Source organism: Staurois parvus, unplaced genomic scaffold (genome assembly GCF_062004578.1).
Source record: "Staurois parvus isolate SC_StPar_1 unplaced genomic scaffold, SC_StPar_1.0 ptg000402l, whole genome shotgun sequence".
Taxonomy (NCBI): domain Eukaryota; kingdom Metazoa; phylum Chordata; class Amphibia; order Anura; family Ranidae; genus Staurois; species Staurois parvus.
In genome coordinates this window covers 287345-309652 of record NW_028318198.1, presented here as the reverse complement: position 1 = coordinate 309652, position 22308 = coordinate 287345, and the positions used below count along the sequence as shown (strand labels likewise).

Here is a 22308-nt window from a genome sequence, read left to right as displayed (position 1 = left end):
GGGATTTTGTATGAGCCTTATTCTAGTTTTGGTCAGCCAGTCTCTGGGGGTACCTGACTGGAGCCATCAGCCCCATCAGCTGCGGATAGGCGGCATCCCCTGTGAAAAAAAGAACAAATGTGGTCAAGTCATTGCATTAGTCTGGTTATATATTATATAGACGTTCAAACCGTACATTATTTCTAAGGTTGGCTTCTACCTAGACACAATTGATAGCCTGTCTCCATTTTACAGTTACCATGTTTTGTACAATGTGAATGTCAAAGCACTTTAGAGCATGAAGTCAGTGTTGGAATACATGGACCTTACTTATCTCTTTTCCACATTATCTGCCGATTGGTGCATAAATGCATCCTCTTTAGGGGCGGACTGACAACTCATGGGGCCCCCGGGCAATAGGGGATCATGGGGCCCCTGTGTCCTTGCCCAAACTCAAAAAAGCCTATGAAAAAGGTACCAGGGGCATCTCATGGGGCCCCCTACTGACCACGGGCCCTCGGGCAGTGCCTGAGTTTCCCAATGGTCAGTCCGCCCCTGATCCTCTTATTTTTGTTATAGGGCCTAGAGTCCACATCTATATGGCGTAAAGTGAATCTTTTGCTGGGCTGAGAGGGTGTTCCCAGCACAGTCCTCAGTGGGGCCAGAGAAAGCGCTATATGTATGCATGCAAAGGTTAGCTTTATGATCATGTTATTGCTGTGATTGGCAAGCACAGTGGCCTCCTAACTGCAGGGCCTTGCCCTATGTCATCTATGGTAACATACATGCAATATTATAGTTCATGTGTAGCCACAAACACACACTATACTTTATAAAGAAGCCAGCCGTCTGGCATTTGGCCACTCTGGAATCTGCAGTATACACCCGACTGCTGGAGGATAAAAGCATCATGGAACGACCCTGGAAAACCTGTGTTGACACTCATAATACGCTGTCTGGCGTCACAGACAAGTTGGATGTTGAGTGTTACTGCTTGCGGTTGCAAAAGTTTCTTTCTTCTCTCCTGGGTTCTCTGATTGCGACATGGGTGCAATTTATAGCACCCAGTACTTGCGGCATTTGTGCCCGCTGGTAAAAATCCACCTTCATGCCATTCCACTCATCTTCATTTTGTGGCCAGTGAATAAATTGGGGCACCAGGTCAAGAATGGCATCTGTGACCTGCATAAAAACCCCGGACACGGTTGGTTGACTTATTCCAACCACAAGTCCAGAGGTGGTTTGGAAGCTGCCCCGACCCAAAATATAGAGGGTTGTCAGCAATTTGACCATCCCGGGTATAGCATGACTGCGCCGTGTGGTGGGCGCAATCTTTTCCTCAATGAGGTGATAGAGGTGCAGAATTGCTTCTCGTCCTAAACGGAACCGACGCCGAATATCAGAGTCCCTGCAAATTTTTAAGATATGCTCTTTGCAAAAAAAGCCTTGGTTGGCGTAAGCGCACCAAAGGAGATGGAGGAGGTTCCTGATTTGCAGGAGGTTCAGCTGCATCACAGAACAGCTGCAGTAACACAGTTACTGCAACATGCAAGCACTCCTCATATGTATCACTTGCATTACCTTCCTAGCTCACACCTGCCATCTCTACAACCCACAAAGACTGGACTGCTTTTGCGCATACATATGCGCATATGGTAATGGGGCACAAATATGCGTCATCGGCGAACGACTATAAATGAGAGCACGTGGAAAGTCAGCGTTCTCATACAGTAGATGTGGCTTGAGAGCATTTCTAAGATAAGCTTAAAATGTTGTTAAAGAGTACAATTTTACTGACATTTGTTACTAGAAACACCAAAAAATATGCTCTACAACACTATTATGTGTAAACAAATGTATCCTTTTCTACATATTTTACAAATTTTTTGGATTGTATCTGTGCTTTTCATTTAGCTCATTTTCAGCTGTTTGTAGCAACTGTAATGTGCCAGTGCCCAAAACATTTACTTATCTTATAATGTGTTGTTTGGTCAAACATAGTATTTTTTGAAAGACTTTTGCTCTTACAGTGAGGAACAGAAGTATTTGAACACCCTGCGAATTTGCAAGTTCTCCCACTTAGAAATCATGGAGGGGTCTGAAATTCACATTGTAGGTGCATTCCCACTCTGAGAGACAGAATTTAAAAAACAAATTCATGAAATCACATTGTGTGATTTTTAAAGATTTTATTTGTCTTGCACTGCTGAACTTGTACACTGCTGTATTTGTACATCTGAGAAAATCAGTGTTAACCAATTCAATACCGGGCAATTTTACACCTTCCTGTCCAGTTTTCAGGTTTCAGCACTCTCACACTTTGAATGACAATTGCGCGGTCATACAACATTGTATCCAAACTAAAATTTTATCATTTTCTTCACACAACTAGAGCTTTCTTTTGGTGGTATTTAATCACCGCTGGGGTTTTTATTTTTTGCTCAATTAACAAAAAAAGACTGAAAATTTAGAAAAAAACAAGTTTTTCTTTGTTTCTGTTATAAAAGTTTGCAAATAAATAATTGTTCTTCATAAATTTAGGCCAAGATGTATTCTGCTACATGTCTTTGGTGAAAATAACCCAAATTAGGATGTATTTTTTAGTTTGTAGGAAAGTTATAGAGTTCACAAACTATGGGATAGATCTGAATATTGATCAATCCTGAAGTACTGACAGCCAATCTAATTTCTTGAGGTCCAAGAATGTCAGAACAGTACAGATATCCCCGAAATGACCCCTTTTTGCAAAGTAGACAGTCCGACGTACTTCATAAAAGGCATGGTGAGTTTTTTGAAGTTGTATTTTTTTTGTCATAATTTTTCGGAAAATTAAAAAAATTAGTTTCACTATTTTTTTTACATATTGTCACCAGTGCAGTACAGCATCATCATATAACTGACATGGCGATGATCAGGGACACTGACTGGTGACAGTATGAAAAAAAAAAAAAAAATTCATTTTTTATTAAATTTTTTTTTCTTTTTTTTAAGATTTGTTTTTCATATTTCACTATGACCAAAGTAGTACAATGTTACCATAGTAACATTGTACTACTTTTGGGAAGAGATCAGTATTTTTTTTTTATACAATTTGCTTATAGCAAAGAATTACTTTGCTATAAGCAAACATTTACCTGAATGACATCGATTCATTCAGGGTTTTTTTTTTTTTTTTTGTGCTTTAGCTGTGATTTGGCCACAGCTAATCACATGACATGTGCATGTGATTATCTGTGACCATTCACAGCTAGACACTAGTATACAATGGATGGCATGAATGAAGCCATCCATTGTATACAACTGTCATGTGACCTGCTGTGATTGGTCACAGCAGGTCACATGGTACCGGCAACGGGGGCCAGTACTCAGATCTGTCATCGGCAGTGTCCGAGGTACACGGCCGGTGACAGATCGCGCCGCTGCGCCTGATGACATTTGCCGGCCGCCATTCGGCCATAGGGCGGGCGGCAAATGGTTAATATTTGGTACAGAAGCGTTTGTTTGCAATTAGAGAGGTCAAACGTTTCCTGTAGATCTTGACCAGGTTTGCACACACTGCATCAGGGATTTTGGCCCACTCCTCCACACAGATCTCCTCTAGATCTGTCAGGTTTCGGGGCTGTCGCTGAGCAACACAAAGTTTCAGCTCCCTCCAAAGATGTTCTTAAGGATTTAGGTCTGGAGACTGGCTAGGCCACTCCAGAACCTTGATATGCTTCTTATGGAGCCACTCCTTGGTTATCCTGGCTTTGTGCTACGGGTTGTTGTCATATTGGAAGACCCAACCACGACCCATCTTCAATGCTCTGACTGAGGGAAGAAAGTTGTTGCTCAAAATCTCACAATAAATGGCCCCATTCATCCTCTCCTTACTACAGTGCAGTCGTCCTGTCCCCTTCGCAGAAAAGCACCCCCAAAGCATGATGTTACCACCCCCATGCTTCACAGTAGGGATGGTGTTCTTGGGATGCAACTCATCCTTCTTTTTCCTCCAAACACATTGAGTGAAGTTTAGACCAAAAAGTTCTACTTTGATCTCATCTGACCACATGACTTTCTCCCATGCCTCCTCTGGATCATCCAGATGGTCATTGGCAAACTTCAGATGGGCCTGGACATGTAATGACTTGAACAGGGGAACCTTCCGTGCAATGCATGATTTGAAACCATGACGGCGTAGTGTTCTACCGACAGTGACCTTTGAAACTGTGGTCCCAGCTCTCTTCATGTCATTGACCAGTTCCTCCTTTGCAGTTCTGGGCTGATTCCTCACCTTTCTTATCATCAGTGATACCCCACGAGGTGAGATCTTGCCTGTAGCCCCAGTCCGAGGGAGATTGACAGTCGTCTTTAGCCTCTTCCTGTCAGGGACCCCAGTGTCTGCTGTGATCGCGTGCGAGTCTACGTATGCGCGATGTGCCCGGCCGCACTAGCGTGCGAGCATTGGGACCAGGGCACCCGCAATTGTAGCGGCGCTCGTGCATGCGCACTCAAACGCGGACGCGAGCCTGGCACCAATCAGGGCGCCCTATTTAAACAGGTCAGAGCTGCACTCTAATTGCCGTATGGTCTTACCTGTTCCCTGAGTTCCTGCGTTGTAGATTGCCTTGTTGCCAACCCTGCCTGACCCTGATTTTGCTGATTGTCTCCTGTCTTGATCCCTGGCTTGTCTGACCATTGTCTGACTCCTGCTTAACCCTGCACGTTCTGATCCCCTGTTACTGAACCCGGCTTGTGACCTGTTGAACCCTCTGCCTGCTGATTTTGTGCCACACCGCCTCCTCCCTTGCCCGACGCTGCACTTGTTACCTCCTCACATCAGACCCTCACCTGCTACACACCACCAGCGGTGCTTCTACCGCAGCTGGAAGAATCCAGGGGCCGCGACCTGGTTTCGGCCTGCTCCAAGTCCATCCCCACCAACAGGGGCCCTGGTGAACAAGCAGGTTGGGGCTTAGACACCGCGCCCTGGGGGATTCCGGTCTGTGGAGTGCTAGAGGCTACCGCTGGTAGGATCCCTAACACTTCCATTTTCTAACAATTGCTCCAACAGTTGATCTATTTTCACCAGGCTGCTTGGCAATTGCCCCGTAGCCCTTTCCAGCCTTGTGGAGGTCCACAATTTTGTCTCTGGTGTCTTTTGACAGCTCTTTGGTCTTTCCCAATTGCCCCTTTGGTCTGACTGACTGTGGGGTGGACAGGTGTCTTTAAAGAGCTCAGACAGGTGCTACTAAGTTAGATTAATGAGTGGAGTAGAGGTTGACTTTTTAAAGGCACAGTAACAGGTCTTTGAGAGCCAGAATTCTTGCTGTTTCTTAGGTGTTCTGATGCACAGGGCCTTCCCCTGGGCCATTTGGCAGGGGGACCAGGAGGGTGTTAGAGCCAAGGGGGGCATGGAGGGCTGGGGTCTGGCTCTGGTGTGATGGGGCGCCAAGCTGGTGGCAGGAGGAGCCAGGCTTCCTTCCGAGAAGAGGCAGAAGCTGCGGCTGCTGCCTCCCCTTGTAGTCCTGGTGAAGGGACATCAAGGGGAGGCAGATGGAGCCGGGCCCGGCCCCAGGCCCCTACCGAGCCAAAGTTTCCACCCTTCTCCCACGATGAGACCTGGGCCCTGGTGTCTTCCTTTATGGCAAGGTCAGAACAAATTTTGGGGTCCAGGTCCTCCCGCAGCGGTCAGGCGGCCAAGGACCGTCTGTGGGAGGAAATCGTGGTGGCCATGAATGCAGTGGGCAGGATGGCACACCGGACCCTCCCAAACCTCAAGAATGCGTGATCTGAGACGGAATTTAAAGTGTAAGTTGACTGAGTGGGCTTAGCAGGGGCATGTTACCATCGGAGGTGTGGATCCTGCCCATCTTCAGCGCCTGTCTTGGGAAGAACAAGCACTTCTACCACTCAGCATGTCCACGATTTTGGGGGTGACGGCTTGTGCAGATACTGATGATTGGCAGAGTGGTAAGTACACTACACGTGTCCATATTGTCTTTAAAGTTGTGTTATCTTTTTGAAAAGCAAAGTGTGTGAAATAGTATAGCTTTACATTTGTTGTTCATTTTGTCTTGTGTTGTAGCCCGCCCCAAGCCAGGTGCTGCCCCTGCCAGCCACTCAGACGACTCAGATCACGGATACGCTGATCCAGAGGTGTTCCCTCCTGGTAAGTACTCATTGGGCATGCTCCCCGTAATGTTGAACAGGCTGCTAAAACAACAAACATCATCTCACATGTCAGTGTCCTATTCACAGCACAACATCAGCAGGAGAAGGAGGAGAGGCTACCCCCACTGCAGTCAGGCCAGGAGGAAGATCTGGGTATGTATTAATGTGCTTACCTAGAACTTATCACTCATGATAAGCCTATGAGCATCCTTTTAGGAATGCAGAACAAACCAAATGCTAAACTCTGTGTGAACACAAATATATCTCCACAACACACTGTATTTCTTTGGGCCTCCTCACTGTACTGCACTCAAACCCCTAAAGAAATCAATGTAAAAAAGTGTTACCACACAGAAATGTGTCTACTCCCTGCCAAATGTCGTGGTCCCAGTTTCCCCAGGCCAATACAAGCAGGTAACCCCACAAAACCAAATTGGGGAAATAACTGATGAGAGCAATAAAGTTGCAAACGGTACTAACTAGCTGACATCTCCTGAGCGTTCAAAATCAGACTCGCCCTCGCAACTTCAGAAATTCTCCCAGACACAAAAACATTCCACGCATGTAAACACATACACGTAATCTGACCAACGTCAAAATGCTAAACTCTGACAGTCTCAGAATATCCAATGTGTCGGGTGTTTAGTGGCATGCATATATCATGCCTGCTCAATATACAGGAAATGATGTACTCTACTACAGGGACCCATCACTTCCCAATTGTGTCGCTCAACTTCAGGTTTTTTGCCACACAAAAGGAAGGTCAAACACACTTTGCTCAACACTATGGTTGGCAGAACTGGCAACATTCCTCAAATTCTCTTGGAATCAGTAAGTATCAATTTAAGGCCGCAGGTCTCTAGGCAAATCCTTGTTAAAAGTAAATCCCAAAAGAGCTCATGCTTGTTTACATTTCCATTCCATCAAATGATGCCCTCCCGCGTGCCCCTGGGGGCTCACACCTGCCGACCTCTGTGGCCTTTACCACGTGATCACGGCAGATCAACGCTCAATGCAATTGCCAGTTATCGGCTGCACTTTCCACATGCTGTCAGTGTGAGGAATGTACTGCAGATAACTGGCAATTTTCAGAGGATGGCTTGCCACCGATCATCAAGGCACTGATGATCATTGCCATGATGATCAATGCCCAGCAGGGCCACCAGTCAGTGCTGCCTATCAGTGGCCATAATTGGTGCAGATTCGTGCCACCTCATCACTGCAGTCTCATCAACAGCTCAGTGAAGGTGAAAACTTACCTGTTTGAAGAATTTGATTAAACAAAACAAGAGAAAGAGAAACATAGTTTTTCCCATTGTTAGGTGGTTATGTATTTTTAGGGCAAACAAAAAAACACACACCCAGCAGCCATTAAATATCCCCCAAAGCAACCACTATTTGTGTGAAAACAATGTCATATGAGTACAGTGTTGCATGACCACAATTGTCATTCAAAGTGCAACAGCACTGAAAGGTGAAAATTGTCCAGCCCAGAAAGGGATTTTAACTGGCCAGTAGGCAAGTGGTTAAAAAATCTGTCAGACACGTCTGCCAGTAATATTTAGTGGGCCCTCTCTCCTGACTTGTTTCATCATGTGATCTGGGACTTAAGCCTAGTAAAACTTTACAGGTCAACATCAAGAAATGTAGCTACTCACCCAATTGTAAAGTTCAAAGTGATGGCGTCCATTTTACCATAGCTCAAAATGCAGAGGCAAAATCAAAGACATACCAACACTGAGTATTTTTGGAGCCATTATCCCAAAGCCAGAAAACCCAGCCAGATCACAATTAAAAGCACACACAAATGTTAATTTTCTAAGTCCCGAAAAAGGAATCTCCAGGGGCAAATCATTTTACAGTGCCCCCCCCCCCAAAACAAAGTAAATGAAATAATGTTTTTGGCCTCTCATGTAAACATGAGGCCAATAATTAGACTGCTTGAGTTTGGCACATCACATGACTAGCAGGAAGATCTATTCCTTTGCCAGACCTATCCACCCAGATCCTCTGCTTTAAAGCTGCCTAAAGTCCAAAAGGCATCATAAAGACTAATCTATTGTTCATTGACAAATACACTAGATTGGCAACACTGTTGGGATGCCTTCCTTTCCGCACACATGAACTTGAATGGCTTTTCAGTCTTAGTCCGTATGGTTCAATATTGAGTAGTCCCGCCGTTTGTAGCTCAAACAGCTTCAAATTGTCTGGAAAGGTTGTTTAATCTTTTTGGATATTCTTAGACTGGCACGAGATAATAATTTTCTTTTTCACATTGAGTTGTCATGAGACCTACGTTTTAAAAGTGATTCAAGGATTTTTGTATGCATTGGTCTTGATCTCTTCAGATCCACAGTTATATCAACAATTCTTTGGGATGCATTTACATGCGTTGTGCTTTGTAAATATTTTGGGGCACATTTATATTTGATTGGAGCATTTTGGGTTGGTATTTAAGCCTTTTTGGAATGTTGCCTTAACAAATGTTATATCTTTGGATTAAATGTTTGAAGGCCAAGGTCTAAAAGCCTGCAGTAGCTTATGGGCATATTGTAGCCATCCTAACACATCTGCCTCCTTGTTTGGCAGGAAAGGTGCCCACTAATTCTTGTGGCCCCTGCTCCTGAGCTTTACCATGCCTCTTTCTACTCTGTCTCGTGGCCTGTGGCTGCCAGTGTTCTATTTCTCTGCATAAACTGTTGTGAAAAACATAACAATGAGCAATCCCTCAAACCCTGAACAAAAATGTCAGATCATACATAGAGCCTAACTTGTATCTGTTGCTAATCATCTTGAAATCTATTTTCAGATCTTTTTGACTTGGATGCCCCAGCTGATAGAGTGGGTGAACAATCTGCATCCGATGTTGGGGTATAGGAACTGCTGTAATGGGGTTGGGATGTTCACATGCATGTGTATTTGTGAAATGTAATGCACTTTTTTTGTTTTTGTGGTGCAGAGAATTTCAGACACTCCTGTATTACATCAAAGTCCATCACCTACAACTGAGTGGGCTGAACCTCTGGTAAGAGATGCTAAAGATGTTATCCATAATGAGTTACCCATTTAGAGTATAACTGTTCCTGGCTGGGCAGGATTTGGCACCGTGATGTGTAACTTACTTTTTTGGGATCATTGCTTAGTCATGAGCTGGAGAGAATGATGTGCATGTGACAATTTGGAATTTTAGCTTTTCACTTTGTCTAAATCCCAATCCAATCACATCCAATCAGAGCAGGAAGGTATCAGTCTGGGTAAAGATGTCAAATCATTTATTTCGGGCAAATGTTCATCCAGTGTAATGTGTCAGGGAAAGGCATTTGCCAATACCTGGTCCTACGGGTGGGACAAGAACAGGAGCTAGTGTTTGTTGTCAGATGAGCTCCCTGTCCTACTGTATGCTTGTGCTGTGTGTTAAACACTCTTTAATAATTTTTTTTTGTTTGTTTCTCCTTGCAGCCAACATTGGATGCAGCTGGATCGGCACCTCACCCATCTGGACCCAGCACTCTTCTCAATCTTGGGGAAAGGCTGTTGTTCCATATGGATAGATTATGGGAGCAAAGGAGGCTTTATAATGCACCACCTAATTTAGAAGGTTTACAGGAGCTCCAACAGGCAGTCCTGCTTGTACTTGTTACTGCAGTCCGGGCTCAGACGGCAGCGCTGCAGGATGTCCGGGCTCAGACTGCAGCGCTGCAGGATGTCCGGGCTCAGACTGCAGCACTGCAGCAAAACAATGCAGTGATATCTGAGCCTTGTGTCAAGCAGGGCTTGATCAAAATGCACCATTAAACAGCGGCTCACAACCCTTGTGTAGTCCTTGTTTGGAATCAATGCCAATGGTGCCACACAGTTCCCCTGCTGAAAGTGGTGGGGAAGCAGCAGGGGAACAATCTTTGGAGGTGCCAATTCAGGAGCCACCCACTCTGGAGCAGCCCCCTCAAGAAACCCCAGCCCCCTCAACCCCAGGTCCAGTATGACTCCTTACCTATGCCTCACACTTCTGCACCTTCCTCACGCTCCACTTTGCCCCTTGACCACACCACCACTTTCATAGCCTCTCACATTGTTCCTACACAAACCTCTCAATACCGTTACCGCCCTTACCAGACACATCGTGCACACATCCAGCCACACTCCAATGCCCCTCCCAACAGACCCCTCTTAACCACACATTCAACCCCTTCTTCAGCACTCCCTATCGCTCTTTCACAGCCTCACAACCAATGTACACTGCCTTCCAGCCCTACTTTCCCTGCCCCCCTTCACCAGCTTTCTATACCCAATACCCTCTCACAGCCCCTCAATACCTACTCCCTCCCCAACCCTCATACCCCCCCGCAGCGACACCTGCTGCCGCCAGAGCCGCAGCGGCACCTGCTGCCGCCAGAGCCACAGCCTCCCCCCCCCCATTAATTTAGGTACTTATATAGCACTGTCAATTTATGCAGCGCTTTACATATATATTGTACATTCACATCAGTCCCTAACCCTCAAGGGGTGTACAATCTAAGGTCCCTAACTCACATTCAGACATACTAGGGCCAATTTAGACAGGATCCAATTCACCTACCAGCATGTCTTTGGAGTGTGGGAGGAAATGGGAGGACCTGGAGGAAACCCATGCAGGCACAGGGAGAACATGCAAAATCCAGTCAGGAGGTGCTGTGGCTGGGATTCGAACCAAAGACCCTAGTACTGCCAGGCAGAAGTGCTAACCATTTAGCCACTCAATGTTTACTGTGTTTATTTTTTTTTTTTAAAGTGGCTGAACATGTCTTGCATATTGTCAAATGTTTTTGGGCTAATAATGTGGTGTTGGTCATGTAGGGAATCCAACACAGGTTTTTTTTGTGGAGTGTTGCTACCAGTAATTCTAAATAGTTAATGTTGACGATTGCAGCATCAGACCCCAGCCCTTCTCAACAAACTGTTGACCGAAGGACTAGCCAATCTAAAACAGTGCTGTCAAGTGTGTAACAATGCCACGCCCAGCTGCACCCTGCACAAAGCTTTTTTAGCTAATGGACCACAATCTGTGTTCCGACAGCCTGGGAGCGATTGTTACTGGGTCATGTTAATTACGCAATTAACCCTTCACACTGCAAACACCTTCTTTTTGTACAGAGAAAGAGGAAACTTGGCAATATCAGCAATAGCTCTAATGATGTTTGCATAAGCATCGGTATATCACTGTCAGCGCAGGCAGCGATACACTGAAGTTTAAAACACACACACAGTAGCGCTCTTCGGAGGCAGGGGTGCTTAGTTTGCATTAAAGAGCTTTAAAAAACAGTTCAACACTTTCAGAAAGTAATATTTATTACTAAAAGGTCAAAAGGGTGCAAGAAAAATATTTTCAGAAAAAGATGTAGCAGATAGATAAAACAATAGCACAGCAAAGAGAACAGAAGTTTAGAGGGATAAAGTACTTGCCATTGGTTAAGCAGATCAGGTTTCACAGCCAAAAGGGGCTTATCTCCCAAAGTTAGTTCCGATGTTAAAAGGGAGATTCTACCATTTCTCTCAAGTCAGCTTAGCTTAACTTCAAACATCACAGCCTTTATCTAGGAACTCAGCAGGGTGTCTACCTGAAGCAGAGAACCAATTGCCTCATTTGGGTGGGTGTGGCAGGCGGAGACCTAAGCTATGACCAAAAATCACTCCTTGCTTATATTAGGGTTCATAACTTACCCTGGATACATGTAACATTCTATCCATGAGTAGATTAATACGCAGAATCTTCAGCTAAATGTCTACATATGAGATACCTGCTTGGATGGTTAAGGAGATATAATTTTCTGCTCTCCTGTATATGACAGCTAGGGTGTGTAATATACCAGGCGACTTGTCTTAAAGTGAGCCATCCGAATATGTGCTCCCTGTTTGTATAATTATTTCCTATTTGGAGATATAAAATTATATGTAAAACTGGGTTTTAAAATGTAAGTCTGTTCTGTTTTACGATTCCCTGGAATGTCTTTTGAAGCTCAGCGATGGCTCGGTTTATGGCTTTATAACCCCTTCTCCAGCAAGAGTCTCCCAGACAGAGGGGCGCCAGCTAGTAAGGTTTATAGCCATGACGACCTCCCAATGAGTTTGCTGCCTGTGATCTCTGTCATCATCCAGACCACGTCACACAATAGAGAGGGGGAGGGGTTTCGGAAGAATCTGATTTGGGAGAGAGAGAGATACAATATGGAGGGGTTTGGAGCAAAATGGATGAGCGTGTCCCTCTCTATGGGAACGATAGCTACAGTTAACTCTCAAAAAAACATCACATACTAAATAACATTGAAAGTTGACACTTCCCAAGGCATTGGTGGTTATACTCTTTGGCCTTTCTGCTGATTTACCTGGTGGTGTGTCCTTCAAAGAGTTCTAGATGTTCCACATCAAACAAGTTCTCTGACACATGTAGCAGTTGGGCATTATCTGCTATCAATTTGGCTGACCCAATTGAGCAAAGAATTATCAGTGGACTCTGTGGGCAAGGCTAACTGTCCCAAATATGGGAAAAAACAATATTGCAGCTTGTTTGCAAATTGTTGGCTAGCTTTGCTCTTTGTGGGATGCTGATTTTGAAGAAGACTCCTGCATCAAACACTTGCCTCCCCAGAGACTGACACTGCTGTCCAAATACATTCCCTGGGCTACTTCATTGACACACACTATAAAAGAAGTGTGTCAATAGCCAGGCCACCAGGTGAAAAACCAGGCTACAAATTACAAACATTAAGCCTGCCAAGGAAAGCTAGAGACACCTAAAAGTTGTGAGAATAAGAAAAAGGACTTCTGTTGTTTGGACTATCATTATGCTTGACTAAGTTTGCTTTACACATCTTGCCACGAGCTTGGTTGGGGAGCATAGGATCTTACACTGCCTGATTCGAGACATGTGTGCCTATGGAATTTATGTGCCCAGTGGACTCTTGTTCCTCACTTCATTCCCTTCCAACCTCCTGTTGACAAAACACTTGATATGTGAATGAGCAACAAGTTTGATCCAAGTGGTATGTGGTGAGCAGATAGTCAATTTGGCCATTAGGGCCTCTTCTTTGCTGCGGGACATTGCATGTAAGTGGTCTCATCCATAACTGATAGTCCTTCCAAGAGCAGCTTTCAGGTCATGTGGCTTCTGTGTAATGCCAATCCCAATTAGAAATGAGGTGAGAAGAAACATCTTGACAGAGTTGCCCACAGGATCCACCCACACATTATCTACTTGGCTGCACCTCCCCTTTTGCCAGTCTTCACAACTACACTCCACCAAGCTACCTTGAAGTCCCTGGATGGACTGAAGAGCTACTCCAAATGTAAACAATGTAACATGAATGGAGTGTTCTGTGTAAACAATTGCGGCATTTCACAAGCGGCAGCAAACTAAGATTGGAAATAGCTGCAGACAGCAAGCAGACAACTTCAATCTTTATATATCCAAGCTTAGGGTTGAAGGAGCTGGTTTACCTCTTTGAAACATGCAATCCTAAAGATGGACTTGCCAGAAAAGACTTTGGACAAAAATTCAAGGAAAACAGGATTGGCCACTGCAGCTGGAGCTAGCCAAGTACTGCAATGCTTTAGGGACATGCAGATCAGCTCAAACTGCAATGAAGAAGATTGCCTACCTGCAAAGGCTAAAGAAGGCCACAACACAGTGCACTGTCAAATATAAATAGAATATTTATTTATAAAAAAATAAAAAAAAACTAAACTTGGGCCTTAAAAAATGCCATGATGGCAGGCTCATCCTCTGCAGGCCCCAAATGAATGATGCGTCGGCACATCCAGTTCATAATTCCACGAATGGCTGGCTGGTTGAACACTGTAGAAAAAGTAAAAAAAAAAATTATTAACTGCAATAAAAAAAAGACACACTTGCTTCCAAAACAAACAGCATGCAATACTTGTCTAACTTTGTCCATTATCCTGAAAAAACTCTATGCTGTTGTCAACTCATAATTGGAACACAGAGCTTACATTTCTTGCCTAGGAGGATTTCATGGCCCAGGGAGTGAGCTTGGAATCCTTAGGCCTAGATCAAAATGTTTGCTCACTGACTACAAATATATCTGTGGACAACAGTGAAAAGGGCAATCTCATCAGTAAAGACAACAGATGACTTTGCCACACCTATCTCCTCCACAGAGTTCCCAAAGACATCTATCCTAGCTTTCTATTAGCTGCATGGGGGGGATCCCTACACACATTATACACAGCCAGAGCACAGAGCTGAGCAAACTATGTGAGCCTATTGGAGGCTAGTGGACCAACTCCCTCCACACAGTTCCAGAGATTCCTATAGAGCTGGCAGTGTGATTAACCAGGTGTGTCCTTGAAGGGAGGCAGTCCATCTCCCAGGATGCTGGATGTATCAGCTGCATCTATTTGTAATGATTCTTTAAGATGGTGGAGAGACCAGAGTGGAACAAACACTTGTTACTTGGGAAGCAGGTTTTTCCTCACTGGAGTGTCGGGTTAGTGCTTGACTATTGTGTCCTATTCTTTGTTTACTGTTCTTTCTTAATTAGAAAAACACTTTAATGTATGCCTATGTAGACAAACCCAGCTGTCAGGTCTAAGTGTGAAGATTAAGCCCCTATCTGCCTGATGTGTTGTTTAGTGTGAATGCTTTGTCAGGAATGGACTTGCCAATGGTGGTGGGACTTACCTGCCTTGTGGGCTGCAGTAGCAGGGCTGGCCAGCGGGTGCTCTCAGCAACCAGAAGCTCACTCCTGCAGTCAGCCATCACCTGAGGCTGATTGCAGGAGGTGTATTTAAGGAATGGCCAGACCTGCAGTCAGTGCCTTGGTGTATGTTTCCCATGAGTCCCTGTAACTGCATCCTGTCTGCTTCCCGATTCTGCTTGATCCTGACCCTGAATGAACTCCGCCTGTCCTGACCACTTTCCAGCCTGCTCCTTTGGTACCTTGTCTGCCTGATTGTTCCTGGCCCGGCCCGTCTGACTACGCTCTGCCTACTCCTTTGTGTCTTGTCTGCCCGATGATTCCTGACCCGGTCCGCCTGACCACTCCACCTCGCCAGCCCTGACTGCTCTTATCTGTGTACATTCCGTTATCAGTTGGAGGTTTGGTTTTGTTATACTGTGTGTTATATTTGTGTATAACCCTTAATAAATTATATTGTTACACCATACTTGAGCCTGCGTTTCCGTGTCAGTTCACGCATCTCTGGTCTTACCGGGAGCCCTGACATTATTTCTTTGGGGGGGGGGGGCCTAAACACAGGATGAGGCCGACCAATTTAGACAAGGGGGAGCTTACGCTTTCTACATACTTTACATGTGTAAACAGTTTAGAAACTGACCTGGATGGATGTTGGCCTCTGCATCCAGAGGGGGCTGGAACTCCCCCATAACAGGCCGGACATCCTGAGGTACAACTACGTGAAGAGTAACAAAAAAAAGACACAGTAAAGATGCGAGTCCTGACATTTGACAAACACATGGATGTTAAACAGTCACATAGTACAGGCCCCAGGTAGTAAGCCCTAACCAACATAGGCAAGTCCCCTTTCGGTTTGGGTTACTAAACTAGATGACCAGAACCTGAAGAGCTTAAGGCCAAAATCATTTGGCCACTTGTTGGCACTCACACTCCAGCAAGCTGCTCATATCTTACAATGCTAACATACTCCATGGCTGTCCATTGACGATGTTTCAGATCACCTTAGGATATAACCCAAATGTCACAGCTGACAGCCATGATAAGAACAGTCTTTCTTGCCAGTGGTGTGGTACAAGCATTCCAATGTTGGAGAGGCTTGCTCTTGACAAGAGGAATTGGCTCACACACAGCGTAGCTACGCTTACGCTACAGTAAGAGTGGAAACACTCATTGGTCAGCCCTTGCAGCCATTCCCACTTTCCTTCCTTGGGTCTACAATAGAGTGACTTTAAGCATCCCAAAGCAAAGGACATAGGTCGGCAGCAGATCTGACGCTTCACAGGAAGATGTCACAAGATCTAAGTCTTTGACAGTCTAGCTGCAAAAGGGCTTAGTCCACACAATATTCCCCTCCCCTACGCAAAAATACAAATGCCCCCGAGGGTTAACACATGCACACTGCAAGGTGGCATTTGTATTTTGGAGCAGATCGGGAATCCCAAAAAACAATAAGTCTGGTGCCAGCCTTCCCACCCTTTACCCAACATACCTCATGTGACACCCCCACACATAGACACTGTCCAAAAGCAAATATTGTAAAGTTGATCACATTCACACAAATGGGACATACCGGGCCTAACTGGGTCCTGGGGCTCGGGGAAACTGGAGGAGACTTCCCCCTCCTCCTCCATCCATTGCTTCCTGGGGGCTCGGGAGTGCAGCCATTCCCTTTCAGAGTGCCAGGAAACTTGAAAAAAACACAAGCAAAAGAGCTCCACATGTCAGTCTAATTCGAGGCTTTGTAAATGTAAGAGTTTACTACAAACACACACAATGTTGAAACCAAGCCTTACATTATCTCAGACTTGAAGCACAAGGTGCAGACTAACTCCAGATAAGTTTGGATAGTGTATGACCCTAGGGAGCCATGGAATTCAAAGAAAGCGAACATGAAATTCTGGCTCCTGAACATCCAAATAGAAGAGGGTGCACTCATGAAAATTAACAAAGTCCAATCTTTATGTTGGATATTGTAAGGGGTTGTGGTGTTAACAGCCACTATACCCTTAGCTGTAACCTTTTCAAACCCGGTTTTGTAACCCGGCGAGTCCAGCGCCGATGCAAGGCTTCCCGCGCCTGCACGAGCCAGAAAAAAAAGGCCGCGCTCTCGAGAGCGTGGCCCGTGTCAAAGGGGCATGCCTCGTTGCCCGGGCAACGCGGTGCTGGGCCAGATGTTGCGAGAGCAACCGGGAGCATCCTGCTCGGCCTTAAGAAGGACAACGCAGGATTCTCCCAGGTGTTCCATCCACTGCGAAGCTGCTGGGAGGTTTGCGCTGAGGCAAGACCCCCGCAGCCACTCTGCATAATACTCTGGGGATACCAGGATTATTACCTGCTGAGCACTCTGCATCCTGCTCGGAGAGACTCAAGATTATTACCCGCTGAACACTCTGCTAATACTCGGGGCTCAGAAGGAATACCCGCTGCTACACTGCCTAATACTGTGAGGCCAAGATTGCAGTGTGCTGTAGAAGTGGACCCTCTGCTGTGTGTCGATTAGTGTCGCCCCCTGTTGTCGGCCGCTGTGAGCCAGGAAAACCCCTGCTGGAACTGTGTTTGTGCCCGTTTTCCCCCCTGTATGGAAGGGCCGTGAACTCTCCCTCCTTTCCCTTCCCTGCCTGGATTACAATTTAACAGACACTCTATGTTTGCCTTTCCTGGGGCCGGATTACAATTTTTTTGGGAGCCATCCCTGCTCTTCCCCTGCCCCGGGAACTTGGATGCTACCTTCAGACCCAAATTGAGTGAATGTCCTAATTCAATAAAGCTTTGTGTGTTTATCATCTGCTCTGTATGTTCAGTCCTGCCTACACTCCGTCACAGCAGAGTTACCACCCTTACAACCTAAGGGGGACAGATGAAGTATTGGACCAATGCTTCAACCACCTAGGTAAGTTGCAGTAGTGGAAACAAAAACAAGACCGACTTAGATAAGAAACTACAGTCCGATCAAATTAGCCTACAGCTATGGTCAGCATGATTGTACAGAAGGAAAATCACCAAACACATTGAAGGTACTTACAGTGGACCTGAGGGGGAGAGCACTCATCCTCTCCTCTTCTTCCAGCTCACCCTCTTCCAATATGGCTGAAGCTACACAAACAAGAAAGAACCAAGCCAACACATTGCAAACATCAAATTGACATAATGCACACAGAGAACAGGCAAGCACATCCAAGGCACTTACAGTGAGCTGGAGGTGAAGGGGCCTCCTGGTGTGGTGGAAATAAAGGAGGTGGCTGGTGGGCCTCCTCTGGAGAAAACCTTGCGAGAACTACAGAAACAAGAAAGAACAACAACCTTTGAGAGAGCCAAGGACAACAAGGAACTCAGAGAACAGACAAGCACATTCAATGAACTTACAGTGCGCCTCAGAAGAGGTGCCCTCCTTATCAGCCTCCTCCTCTTCCAACATGGCTGGTGCTACATAAACAACAAGATAGAACAGAACACATTGCAGACATCAAAGTTACATAATGCACACAGAGAACAGGCAAGCACATCCATGGCACTTACAGTGAGCTGGAGGAGAGGGGGTCTCTGGCAGAATGGGTGACCGCAGTGAGAGGCGCGACCATGATGCCGCCGCCTCCTTCTCCACTGGAAGCAACCTTGCTGGTACTACACAAACAAGAAATAACAACAACAACCCCTTTGAGAGAGCCAAGGACAACAAGGAACACAGAGAACAGACAAGCACATTCAATGCACTTACAGTGGGCCTGAGAGGATGTGCCCTCCTCATCATCCTCCTCGTCCCCCTCTTCCAAGATAGCTGGTGCTACATAAACAACAAGATAGAACACAACAAACACATTACAGACATCCAAGTTACATAATGCACACAGAGAACAGCCAATCACATTCAAGGCACTTACGGTGGGCCTCCTCTTCACTCTCTTGCTCTACAAAAAGAATAACACAGAATCAGAACATTACCAACATAAAAACATGGCAGAAGTTTACTAATTTCTCACAAACCTGTGTGCCAAAGCTAAGGCCACAGGGCTGAATGACAACTGTCCATCTCCTGGTGTCAGGCCACACATACAGGCATAATTGTGTTTGTGTCCCTAATTTATGTTTTGACTTTGGATTTACATCCGCTGGGGCAGACTGCTTTTCCACAACTTTGTCCACCGCATTACAGCAGATAGCAAGTCATGGTAGGAGGATGATTTGTTAAGCTTGCTGACCATGTATTTGCTATGCAATGACATGATCACAATGTTAATTTACATATTAGGAACTCTTGGAAGCCCTAATGGGATTGGACCACACTTATCACATGGTATTTGGACCAATCACAGCACCCTGGTCAATATGATTGGCTGTAGACTATATATACCAGATCACCAAAAAGGCCACACGGCAGTAATGTAAGCAAGTCAGGATAATTTTAAACATTTCTGTTACAATGATTCTCAATGTAAGGATAAGCCAAGATTATGAAATTCCCCTAACCCCAAAACTAACCAAAAATCCCCCAAGATGTCCCCTCTCTAAAATACTGTGTTAATAATAACGTACTATGCATTGTAGAATATTTCTCATGTCATCTTATGGGGCCTCACCAAATGAGATTGGCTGTCAGTACATCATGGAGTTGCATTTTAGTCCAAAATATTCCATAATTTATATACTCTGCAACTTTCAAACAGCATACATAACATACACATATTGTAATTTAATGGGTCAAAAGAAGTCCAATTCTGTCAAGTGTAAAAACAAAATGTGATTACTGCAATTTTGATGGGATATGTGTGTGAACATCTAAGCCATAATGTTTGTAGGCCAAAATCTCGCATCACAAACAGCCATTGGGGATCAAATGACACCAAACACAGCTCTATTAGTGATTAACAAATGTTTATTGTCATGGTCCCCCCCCCTCGCTCTCCTTTCATCATCCCTCCTCCTTTCCCCTTGCAGATTCCTAGGGTCCTGCACAAGCCTACATCAAAGGCTGTTCAGGACGGGAGGAAACATCCCCTGTGGTGCAGGTAGCACCTCTCCTCAGCAAAGTTGCCAAGGAGTCAGCCACCCTGCTGGTCCCACACAGCACAGGCCGCCGGGGGGGGGGGCCCTGCATGCCTCCCCCGGTGGGCACAGCGCGGGCACGAGTCTTCCCACTCTCTGCGCCCACCAGAGACAAAGGCCATGCTCGCTGAGCGCGGCCCGAGTGAGCGGGCCGATGCCAGGGCAATCGGGAAGCGTCCTGCTCTAGCTTAAGAAGACCGGAGCAGAACCCAGTTCGCTATTGGTCACCTGTACGTCACCATGAGCAGCTGTTGGGAGGTCTGAGCTGAGGCCACCCAACCCGCTGAGTACTCTGCTGATACCTGGGGGGGGGGGGGCTAGAGGTGCTTGCTATCCACTGTGTGCGAGGGTACTCCTGCCTGCTACCTGCAGTGTGCCCGAGGATACTCCTGCCTAAACCGTGAGTGCCCCATCCTCCTGTCTGAACTACCCCCCCCCTGGATCCCCCTATTTTCCCTGCCTGGACTGTCCCGTGGAACTCTCATACATTTTATGCCTGGATTGCCCCATTGAACCTCCCTATTACTTTTGTCGGAACTGCCTGCTTGTATTAATACTTGCTTGGGCCTTCGCTACACAAATTGCCCTATCATGGGCTGTATTACAATTGTTTTGAGCTACTCCCCTCTCCTCCCGCTTTTTGGGTACCCGGATGCTACCTTCCTACCCTGATTGAGTGCTTTCCATATAACAATAAAGCTTGGTGTGTTTAGCATCCTCTGTGTGTGTTATGTCCTGCCTACGCTTCCGTCACAGTTATCATGTCATTTACAAACAATGTTTGTGTCATTAATGTACAATTTACAGTCACTGTCGATCAGTGTTGAGATGCCAACAATGGCAAGGTCATGATGTCCAAGCTTCCAGAGCTTGTGCTTACCTTCCACAATACGGAGCCTGCGAAGGGGATGCCCCACCTGTGGCCGGCAATAGAGTACGGTGGCTGTCCTCCTGTGTGGCTTTTTAGCCAAGTAGACCACCGCCTGGCGCCTATCAGCTGTGGCTAGAACAAGTCAAAAAGACATTATTGCCAAATTAAGAATGAATGTAGCAAAACATTTTTCACAATACAAAAATCAAAGAAAAGTTTTTAATAACAACTTGACTTACCAGAGATTTGGCGGGCAACTTTTTTTAAAAATGCAGGGTTGCGCCGCTTTACATCGCTCCAACTATGCTGCATTTGTAGCACAGTGGAGTGATGGTGGAATCTCTGTCACAGCCGATTTTTTTTTATGTGGCACAGGATGGTCTGCTTGGCAAAATTGGAGTAGCCACCATCATACTTGCGTACCAGAAGGATCTGTGGATGACAAAAAAAGGTCAAGAATTTAAATGTGAGAGGTTTGTGTAATCAAACATACAAAATATCCTACACAAAGCAGGGGATAATTGTCCCAAAAGGCAAGCTAAAACATGAACTATATCTACATATGTGTGTGTGTATACACATACATAGGTACATACAGTATAAATGTATTGTATTGTTATTTTCAATGCATTCCCACCTGAGCAATGCGTAATTGTTGGCAGAATTGCACAATTGTTGCTGCACTTCTAAATTGTGCTAAAATGGTCTTTAAATACGCGTTGTGCTTTTGGGTGCCATTCATTGTTAATGGCACCCCAAGTGCTGTTAGCAAACATGCATTTTGCCTAAGCACCCACCTGACTGACAGCAACCTCCTTGACCCACTACAGTCCGGCTTCTGTCCCCTACACTCCACCGAAACTGCCCTCCTCAAAATCACCAACGATCTACTAACCGCCAAAGCCAAAGGCGACTACTCTGTCCTCCTCCTCCTAGACCTCTCCGCGGCCTTTGACACAGTCGACCACCCCCTCCTCCTTAATAAACTACTCTCCCTTGGCATCAGAGACACCGCTCTCTCCTGGTTCTCGTCCTATCTATCCCAACGCTCCTTCAGCGTTTCCTACAACGGTGCCACCTCCTCCTCACTCCCCCTCTCTGTTGGGGTCCCCCAGGGCTCTGTCCTTGGACCCCTTCTCTTCTCCATCTACACCTCCTCCCTTGGCAAACTCATACACTCCCACGGCTTCAATTACCACCTCTATGCCGATGATACTCAAATCTACCTATCCACCCCTCACCTCACCCCCACATTCTCCGCCCGCATCACTCACCTCCTAAACGACATCTCTGACTGGATGTCGCTCCATTTCCTCAAACTCAACCTCTCCAAAACCGAGCTTCTCATCTTCCCCCCAGCCCGCGCCCCCCCCCCCATCCTTTCCATCACTACCAACAACACCACCATCAATCCCGCCCAGCAAGCCAGGGTCCTTGGCGTCATTCTGGACTCAAACCTTTCCTTTCAACCTCATATCAAATCTCTCACAAACACATGCAGACTCCACCTCCGCAATATCGCCAAGATACGCTCCTTCCTTACCCCAGACACCACTAAACTACTAGTACACTCCC

The 22308-nt window shown here is 45.9% G+C and overlaps 1 protein-coding gene across 1 annotated transcript; it reads right to left on the bottom strand.

The window, feature by feature from the left end:
- Window positions 1-13798: 13798 nt before the first annotated feature.
- Window positions 13799-19984, bottom strand: LOC149455119 (uncharacterized). The gene is made up of 10 exons (XM_089686555.1): window positions 19969-19984; window positions 18701-18727; window positions 18538-18603; window positions 18339-18443; window positions 18186-18245; window positions 18010-18096; window positions 17845-17915; window positions 16393-16509; window positions 15463-15537; window positions 13799-13960 (listed from the first exon to the last, which is right to left on the bottom strand). The coding sequence occupies exons 1-10, from the start codon at window positions 19982-19984 to the stop codon at window positions 13928-13930; spliced, it is 657 nt and encodes a 218-aa protein (XP_089542681.1). The 3' UTR covers window positions 13799-13927.
- Between the last annotated feature and the right edge of the window lie 2324 nt (window positions 19985-22308).

What these genes read in the sequence shown, in the direction of transcription:
- LOC149455119 (XM_089686555.1), bottom strand. An exon ending in CACCTCTTCTGAGGCGCACT is followed by an intron (nt 18,097 to 18,185) that starts GTAAGTTCATTG and finishes TTGTTTCTGTAG; the next exon opens with TTCTCGCAAGGTTTTCTCCA. An exon ending in CTCTCCCCCTCAGGTCCACT is followed by an intron (nt 16,510 to 17,844) that starts GTAAGTACCTTC and finishes GTTTTTTTCAAG; the next exon opens with TTTCCTGGCACTCTGAAAGG.